This window comes from Dama dama, chromosome 2 (genome assembly GCF_033118175.1).
Source record: "Dama dama isolate Ldn47 chromosome 2, ASM3311817v1, whole genome shotgun sequence".
NCBI lineage: Eukaryota > Metazoa > Chordata > Mammalia > Artiodactyla > Cervidae > Dama > Dama dama.
This window is the reverse complement of record NC_083682.1, coordinates 2552801-2562065: the sequence shown is the minus strand read 5'-3', so window position 1 is coordinate 2562065 and position 9265 is coordinate 2552801. Positions and strand designations below refer to the sequence as shown.

At 56.7% G+C, this 9265-nt stretch overlaps 2 protein-coding genes across 4 annotated transcripts in view; both read left to right on the top strand.

The window, feature by feature from the left end:
• On the top strand, positions 1-9053 carry LOC133065734 (tumor necrosis factor receptor superfamily member 23-like). Of its 3 annotated transcripts, XM_061156354.1 has the most exons (9): positions 1-68; positions 513-627; positions 1469-1597; positions 3226-3337; positions 3621-3887; positions 4662-4735; positions 6609-6707; positions 7232-7311; positions 7641-9053. In XM_061156354.1, the coding sequence occupies exons 1-9, from the start codon at positions 21-23 to the stop codon at positions 7932-7934; spliced, it is 1218 nt and encodes a 405-aa protein (XP_061012337.1). In that variant the 5' UTR covers positions 1-20; the 3' UTR covers positions 7935-9053. The 3 variants fall into 3 exon arrangements, with proteins under 3 accessions (XP_061012337.1, XP_061012339.1, XP_061012338.1); XM_061156356.1 differs by lacking the exon at positions 3621-3887; XM_061156355.1 differs by lacking the exon at positions 3621-3887 and having other exon boundaries at positions 3226-3481.
• The window catches only part of LOC133040821 (uncharacterized), a 33700-nt gene continuing 32387 nt past the window's right edge, over positions 7953-9265 (top strand). The window contains exon 1 of the mRNA XM_061121007.1: positions 7953-8091. Within this exon, the coding sequence (XP_060976990.1) occupies positions 7953-8091 (139 nt within the window). The remainder of the gene's footprint in view (positions 8092-9265) is intronic.

Sequence of the window (9265 nt, the reverse complement as noted above, 5' to 3'; positions counted from 1 at the left end):
CGCTCCGTCTCTGTCCGAGGATGCCTGCGCTGCAGGTGGTGTTGCCCTGGCTCTTGCTCCTGAATCAGGTGGAACCGCGCTGCCGGGGCCTGGCCTGGGCTGCGGGGCTCGGGGTGGGAGGACCCCGAGATCAGGGGATGGGCGCGCGCTCCAGTGAGGCTGGCACCGGCAGGGTTACCCTAGAGGAGAACCGGGTGAAGCGGGAGTTTTGAGTCAGAAAGGAAACCGGAAACACACCACACTCAGTTACCCAGCTTGAGGAGGTCGCAGTGGGGAATGTTTCCCTCCCGAAACCCCAGGCGGTGCGGGGAGGGCGGGGGTCCGGCGGGGAAGGGAGGCCGGTAGGGGAGGGTGGGGGTTCGCAGAGAAGGGAGAAAGGTGTGGGGACGGAGGAGAGAAGGGACCGAGGGGGAAGGGGGGGGGACTTGAGGAGATTGTCTTTGCTTCCAGAGGAAGCATCAGCACAGATAAGAAACTTCTAGTAATCATTTCTTGTTTTCCTCCATCTACAGGCAATCACCGAAACCAGTGTGGTTTTCACACAGGGCCAGGGACTTCCAAGCTCCCCGTCCTGCAGCCCCGGCGAATACTATCAAGCGGGCCGCTGCTGCAAGGCCTGCCCAGCCGGTAAGTCCTGGGTCCCGTCCAGTCCCGGGCAGGGTTCTTCCAACCCACGTCCCCAGGCCCTACCCAGGCCTGCAACGGAGGGCTGTGTCTGTCTTTGCACTGACGGCCAGCACATCTTGCAGCACATCCTGGACTGGGGACCTCCCCACCTCCACGTGCTCTGCAAGAGGTGAGCCTGCTTGGGAGGGTCCAGCTCCCGTCCTCTTCCTGGGCCGTTCTGCCAGCAGGGGCTGCACGTTGAGTGTCTGGAAGCCTGGTGACTGTTTAGAACTCAAAGGATCCAGAAAAGCTGTTATACTCACAGTTACGGTTGCTTTTGGCAAGAGAAGGCACCGGTCAGTGTAGAGGTGGGTGGGGCAGGGTCCAGGACTCAGCACCATCTTCCGGCTGTGCTACCCCAGGCAGAGGGCCTGCTTTATGTTGCACATACTCCTTGGGTGACCTTGCATGGACTTTGCTCACCTGAGCCAGTTATGCAGGGTTTCCCCTGGGGGCCAGTCACACAGGCATGGCTGCCCACCAGCATGCCAACAGCCCATGCTGCTGACCTTGAAGCCTCTGGAGGTCAAGGTGGTACAGTGTTGACCAGGGCTCTGAGCCTTCACAATAAACTGTGTGTTAGCCCGACCTGTCTGCCATGGTGTCAGCCCTCGGGTCCTTGCAAGGCAGCCTGGTGCGTTGTGTCATCTTTTCCAAGAGTGTGATACAATTGAGAGATTATTTTCATCAGAAATGCCAAGACCTACTTTTTCCCATGTCCTCTTTGGAGCAGCAAGGCCCAGGGCCTGGTGGGTGAGCGGCCTGGGTGCAGGCTCCGACCCCGCCCCTGTCTCCCGCCCAGGCCAGCATGTTGGTGAGCACTGCAGGAGGCCGCACTCCCGGGGAAAGTGTCTGCCGTGTCTGCCCGGGACCTTTATGAAGTACCTCAATAGAGTGGAAGCCTGCGTCAAGTGCTCCACCTGCTCTGAGAGTGAGTCTGCAGCCAGAGCCACTTCCTTGCCCTTGAATGCCCTTCAGTGTCCTTGTCCTTGAAGTCTGCCGCCCTTTGACCCAGCTGCAGTCAGGCCAGGAATGTGCCCTGAGAAGTCATTACAGTTGAGCCTGCACATGCAGCCACGGACTGCTGTTTACCCACGAACATTTAGGGAAATGCTGAACACCTCTTCCCCCAGCATCTGAGAGAGGAAGGGTGATATATCACAGAAGCTGACACTCAGTGGATACTGGAAGGATTTGGCCAGAGGACCTTTTATTGATATAAAATACTGTTCCCAAAGTGTTGTGAAAATGGGTGGAAAAATGTAGAAAAAACCATACTTACACACATAGATCTGAAATTCTAAACAATTCTTTTTCATTTTTAATCTTTTTTTTTCAGTTTGCAGGTTAGTATTCAATTAGAGAAGTTTGAAAATACACACAAAGTGATAAGAAGAAAATCAGCTCTCTGGGAAGAAACAGAAGTGGCAGGGCTAGAACAGAGGGCAGGTGTATCCCCACCCTTTCCAAGGGAGCTGCAGATGTCATCGAGTTTCTCCCAAATCCCGCAGGAGGCATTTTCTGAGAGGGAAGGTACGCTCCCTTCCTGAACCGTGAGCTATGCTCACATCCAGAAAAAGGAAGAGTAATTCTCTAACCTTCTGTCCACATTCAAAGTTCCTGGGGTCCAGGGCTTCCCAGTGGGTGCTAGAGGTGAAGAACTCGCCTGCCAATGCAGGAGAGAAAGTTCCTGAGATCCGATGTTTCCTGAAAGTTTTCCCCTGTTCATCTTTGGAGAACGAGGGGGAAACTCTGTCCCCACAGGCCCCAGGGACTGACTCGCAGGGGTTTAGCCGAAGCTGGACTTTTCTGTGACCAAAATGAGACAGTCCCCCGAGCTCCAGGCTGCCCTAGGACATCAGTGTCCCTGCTGGCCCGGATTCCATAGAGCTGATGAGTGAACACGCTGGTGGGAGAAGCATTCTCCATATTTTTTGTCTGCCACAAAGGGCTGCAATCCTGATAGCGTGGAGAAGCCAGCGGGTCAAATTAAACAGGGGTCGGCCATAGCAGAGGGCTTCGGCCAGGGACCCTTCCCAGGGGCCTCTCTAGTGTGTGAGGAGGGACTCGGGTTCCCAGGAGCCGAAGGGAGCTCATGACAACAGGAATGAATATTCCCGGGCCACTGGAGTGGACGTTGGTGGGAGCGGCCCCCTCACCCTGGTGATGGGCCTGCATGTCAGGACCACCTTGGGTGGAGGGCTGTGGGGGTCGGGATCTGTCTGGGACCCTTCTCAGCAGCACTCCAGTCCTAGGCTTCTGCCTGGGGTGGTGGGTGCACGTGGGGAAGGAGACCCTCAGCCGGCTCAGTGCTCAGCCCACTGGGGGCCTCCCTGGGGGTTTCCCTTCAAAACACAGCACGGAGTCCCATGAACCACCCGACTGAACCCCCTGTTCCCCGGGCTCCCCCATGGCCCCCTGGCCCCCCCCAACTGACCCCCTCGGCCCCCCGACTGACCTCTCTCTGTCCCCCAGCCCCCCCACTGGCCCCCGGGCCCCCTGACTGACCCCCCCCGTCCCCCAGATCCCCTGACCAAAGCCATCTGTCTGGCCCTGCAGATGAGGAAGTGTTGGAGGAGTGCATGCCGACCCACGACCAAGTGTGCCAGTGCCCATCGGGCTATTTCTACGCCCACGTGGGATCCTCTGAAATCTGCAGCCCATGCAGCACGTGGGTGGCCCTGCTCAGGGGACCTGGGCAGGGAGGGGGCCTTGCGCGCGGAGTGGGCTGTGGTCCCTCCCACCCCGCGTGCACAGCCCAGCCCTGCCCCGCAGCCCTGCCAAGTCTTCGCTCCCCCCTGCTCACCTCCCCCTGGTGAGAGTCGTTTCCCTTCCCGGGTACTGCCTGTTGTGGAAACTCTATTTTCTCTGCTTCTTTCTGTCTTCGCAGAGTTCTCTGCCTGCCTTTCCCTGATTCATGACCCCCCTGCCTCTTGGCACCACACTTTCCCCAGACCCTCTCAATCACGCTCTGTCATAACCTGCCGTGAACACGAGGCCCGCGGTCATCAGCTAGACTCACCACGCTGCAAGTCGGCCTCCACCCTCCTGGGTTCTGCTCCCACCGGCCTGCGCCCTGCTCTGCCCCCAGATTTGTCTAAGGGCATCACCCTTCCCATCACAGCCAAGGAGAAGATGCCGGGCCAGGCGGGAAGGCTGCCTGTGGGCAAGGCCGTGCCCTGCCCTCAGGTTCTGCGGGCGGGCTGTGTGCAGCGTCCCTGGTGAGATGGAGTCTCCCCTCCGATTCTGGGGCGCTGCTCCGGGGTGCTCTGGCACCTGCTTCCTGGGGAACCGCTAGTGTCTGGCCCGGCACCGTGGTGTAGGCGGGAGTCGGGACTCACGTGCCTGCTGTGGGCAGGGCTGGCTCCCTCACCAGGAGGCGGAAGGGTAGGCTGGAGGGGGTCCAGCTCACCTGCAGTTTCCTCTGCATTTTCCACTCTGTGATCCAGACTTTGGGTCGGAGAATAAAGGTGGTTTGGTCCCAGAAGAGGGTGGGGACCTGGGCGATGGGTTCAAGCAGGGCCCAGGACATGACTTCTAGAGAAAACCAGTCGTCACCACGCAGCACAGCGCCCAGAGCAGGGAGGCTGGAGGGCAAGTGAACAAGTCATCCTCCGTCCTGACAGACCCACCTGGGGGTGAACACGGCTACAGTGGGGATGATAAGCCTGTAATTTGCAGCCATTGGGGTGGAGCCATTGGGTTCCTGAGCCCGTGTTTAAAGCAGGGCTGATTCCTTTTTCCTCGGTACACGTGCTGACCAGCAAGGCAACAAATATTCACAGAAAAGGAAAGTCCGTAAGCCTTCCTGCCAGTGAGACGGCGGGCGTGCTGTGTGTGATGCTGGTGCCCTGGGCTGGGGCTACGCTGCCCTCCCCTTCCCCCCGCCCCGTGTTCCCCACGCGTGGGTGCTGCCTGCCAGGGCCCTGCGGGGCGCAGGGAGAGCCTCCCTCCTGTTGGTGACAGCCAGGACCCGGGCGTCTCTCTCCACCCAGGTGTCCCACCGGGCACGTCGTCGTCCGAAGGTGCAACGCGACCGCGGATACGGTGTGCCGTCTGCCGGCCCCACGTAAGAGTCATCCTTTTTTTTTTTTTAAAACCCTGTATCTCTTTTAAAGAGATGGAATTCACATAACATGAAATTAACCACTTTTAAGTAAACAACTTAGTGGCACTTAGTACGCAGCCTCTGTCTAGACCCAGCATTCAGAAAACCCCCAAGAACTCCCTCCGCCCCTCAGCCCTGGCCAAGACAGACCTGCTTTCCGTCCCCAGACCAGCCTTCTCTGGGCATTTTCTGCAAATGCACGTGTATTACGCATGTGTTCCTTTTGTTTCCGGATCCCTGGCTGCAGCTCAGCATTTTCAGGCTCCATCCTTATTGTCAGCTGGTTGGGGCTTCAGTTGTTTTTGTGGCTCTGTGAGATTCAGGTAATAATATGGATGTACGTGAATAATATAAATGTACAAATTTTACCAGTCATTCATCTGTCTGCACTGTTACATTTAGAATCAGTCAGTTCAGTTCAGTTGCTCAGTCATGTCCGACTGTTTGTGACCCCATGGACCACAGCACGCCAGGTCTCCCTGTCCAGCACCAACTCCCGGAGTCTACTCAAATTCATGTCCATTGAGTCGGTGATGCCATCCAACCATCTCATCCTCTGTCGTCCCCTTCTCCTCCTGCCTTCAATCATTCCCAGCATCAGGGTCTTTTCCAATGAGTCAATTCTTCGCATCAGGTAGCCAAACAATTGGAGTTTCAGCTTCCGCATCAGTCCTTCCAATGAATATTCAGGACTGATTTTCTTTAGGATGGACTGGTTGGATCTCCTTGCAGTCCAAGGGACTCTCAAGAGTCTTCTCCAACACCACAGTTCAAAAGCATCCATTCTTCAGTGCTGAGCTTTCTTTATAGTCCAACTCTCATATCCATACATGACTACTGGTAAAACCATAGCTTTGACGAGACGGACCTTTGTTGGCAAAGTAATGTCTCTGCTTTTTAATACGCTATCTAGGTTGGTCATAACTTTCCTTCCAAGGAGCAGGCGTCTTTTAATTTCATGGCTGCAGTCACCATCTGCAGTGATTTTGGAGCCCAAGAAAATACAGTCTCTCACTGTTTCCAGTGTTTCCCCATCTATTTGCCCTGAAGTGATGGGACCAGATGCCATGATCTTAGTTTTCTGTATGTGAAAAGCCAAGCATTTCTCATGATGTACTCTGCCTATAAGTTAAATAAGCAGGGTGACAATATACAGCCTTGATGTACTCCTTTTCCTATTTGGAACCAGTCTGTTGTTCCATGTCCAGTTCTAACTGTTGCTTCTTGACCTGCAGGTCAAGGTGGTCTGGTATTCCCATCTCTTTAAGAGTTTTCCACAGTTTGTTGTGAACCACACAGTCAAAGGCTTTGGCATAGTCAGTAAAGCAGATGTTTTTCTGGAGCTCTCTTGCTTTTTCGAGGATCCAGCGGATGTTGGCAAATTGATCTCTGGCTCCTCTGCCTTTCCTAAATCCAGTTTGAACATCTGGAAGTTCACAGTTCATGGACTGTTGAAGCCTGGCTTGGAGCATTTTGAGCATTACTTTGCTAAAGTGTGAGATGAGTGCAATTGTGCAGTAGTTTGAGCCTTCTTTGGCATTGCCTTTCTTTGAGATTGGAATGAAAACTGACCTTTGCCCTGCAGCCGCTTCTCCAGAGACATTTAAAATAAATAGATGCATAGTCCTCCCGCAAGGGCTGTTCTTTCAATAAACCCTGAGGTTGAGTCCGTGTCCTGGGCTGGTGGGAAGGCTGCAGTGCGCTGGGTGCAGGGATCTGTCCATGGCCTGTCTCTGGTCCTTTGGTCACATTCTGGGGGTGGAATTGCTGAGTCTGTTTCTATTTTATCCTGTGGCTGCTGACCTTGTGGGGGTCTTCTGTCTTTCCCCTTCAGAGAGGAGACACCGGTACTTACTGTTTGGAACCTTGGGCTTTGCCTTAGTCGTGATGTGCCTGAATTTCTGGGTCAGAAAACGAGCTGGATTCCCTGACGGTATAAAAGCACCCATGCCTGACTTCTGGCAGGGGCGAGCAACCACGTGGGAGAGGCTGAGTTCGAAGGACCAGGCCCATCCTCAGGGCCACCTGGTCTCCAGAGCTGGGGGGGGTCCTTGCATCCTGAACAAGCCCCTGCCTGGAACCTGGCACAGAGCTGTCAGCAGCTAGGCCAGGGCTCTGAGACGGAGGACCGGGGCGCAGTCACACTGGCCCCCGAAGCAGTGGGTGTCGGAGGCCCAGGCCAACCTCCGGGCCAGGCCGTGTGCAGGGCAGGCTCCGAGGGGACGCACACACTGCAGGAACCCAGTAGTGGAGCCCAGGCCTCTTGGGAGGTTCTAGAAATAGTGGGGCCAGACAGCTGTGGGAAGGGAGGTGTGCCAGGCTCACTCCCGGACGTCCCTGACAGGATCCCGGGGCCGGGGGAGGGACGCAGGGCATGCCAGCGCTGCAGGAGCCCTGGGGCCTGGAGTAGAACCTCCTGCCCCCTGCTAACCGCACATCCGCTGCCTCTCTTCACAGGAGACGCTGAATGCGTGGAGATGGTGACCGTGATCCCGGGCCGGGAGCGTGCCTCCTCCATCAGCCCGAGCTCCGTGCAGGTAGCCCCAGCTCCCCTCCCCTGCCCACCACGGAGCCTTCCAATGCCGGCGCTTTCCCTGCTCTTGATTCAGCGGGAGCCACGGGCCCTGAGCTGGAGAAATCTTTGATTCAGTTCACGATGGGAACCCGAGCCGCCCAAAGGCCCTGTGTCCTGGCAAAGGCACCCGAGCGCTTGGTCAGGGCAGAGCTGGGGCCAGACCCAGCCCATCGGCCCTGCTTCGTTCTCTGCAAACCTGCCCTGCCTGAGCCTCCTCGGGACCCTCTTCTCCCTGGGGTCAGGGGACACCTGCTTAATCACCCATGCTAAAATCTTTTCTTGTGTTTTTAGCTGTCTCAAAACTCAGTATCCAGCATGCCGTCAAATCAGGACGGGAGTGCAGAGTCTTCAGTACCTATGAGGGGAAATCTGAACCAGCCCGAGGACAGCGTGGACATCCCGACTGAGGCCCCTGCCGTCACCAGGGCCCTGCATAGCCTGGAGGATGTCCACGGCCCACAGGCTGTGGCAGGCGAAGGAGCCCGGGCCCTGGACTGGTCCCCACAGCCCAACCCCGCTGCCCCCGCTGCACCCGCGGAGACGGCCGAGCTCCCCACGGACCTGGAACAGGCAGGACAGTTATGAGTCTGGAAGTTAAGAGAGATGACAACAGCGTCTGTCCCAGAGAGGCTCCTCTCCCAGCGTTCAGTCGGCAGGGAAACCCCTGGGGAGATCTGCACCCTGATTTCGGGGGGGACCCTGCGTGCCACGAGGTCCCCTGTGCTGGCCGCACTCACCACTGGTGAGCAGCAGAGCCTGGCCTGGAGGCCGCGTGTGCACCTGGCGTCCCCCACAGTGGGGCTCAGGCAGCGTGGCTCCGCCAGCCCCACGCGGTATCCTCACTCTGCTGGGACCAGGAGCCGAGGGGCAGGGCTGGGTCCTTGCTGCCGTCATAAATGACTGCAAACTGAGAGGCTTAAAACCAGAGTCGCACTGTCTCACAGTCTGGGGGCCAGGAGTCAGGTCAATATTCACAGGCCTGGTCCCTCGGAGGCTCCCGGAGAGTCCTTCCTGCCCTCTGCTAGCTTCCAGTGGTCGCTGGCAGCCCTTGGCGGGTAAACCCATCCCTCCAGTCTCTGCTGTGGTCATCCCGTGTCCTCCTCCTCCGTGTATCTGCGCCTGACTCTCCTCTCTTGGGAATAAGCTGCTGCGGTTTGAAGCCACTCAGTCAAGGGTCACATGTTCTAGAACCACTCACTGTGACACTGTGCAAGCTCCCCTCCATCTGCTGGTCCCTGTGGCTTTGTCTGTGGTGTCCTTTCATGAACGGAAGTCTTGGTATCAGTGGAATCAGGTCCATCAGGTTTGAACCTCACCAGCCGTAGGTTTTACATCTTGTTTGAGAAGTCCTTCACACACCCCAGTCACAGGTCCATGACGCTGACCTGTGTCTTCTTACTCAGCTTTCCAGTTTTCTGGTTTTCATTTGCATGTTTAATGCCCACGGACTTCCCTTCTGTGTACGATATGAGGTGAGTGTGAAAGTCGCTCAGTCATGTCTGACTCTTTGTGACCCCATCGACTGCATAGTCCATGGGATTCTCCAGGCCAGAATGCTGGAGTGGGTTGCCATTTCCTTCTCCAGGGGATCTTCCCAACCCAGGGATCAAACCCAGGTCTCCTGCACTGCAGGCGAATTCTTTACCAGCTGAGCCACAAGGGGAGCCCCTACGATGTGAGGTAGGAATCCACATACACACTGGATGCCTGTCTTCTGTGGAAGGGGATGGAATGGGGGTCAGGGAGGGTGGAAACTCAGGAGGGCCTGGGCCCAGGGCCACACCCTGCCCTCTAGGTTCCCCAGAGCAGTGAGAGGAACTTTCACTGTGAGGGTCCCCTCACCTTGTCACTGCTTTGGGGGAACTGAAAGCAACTTACTAGGAGAAAGACTTTCTAGCAGATGCTGAGTCCATTTA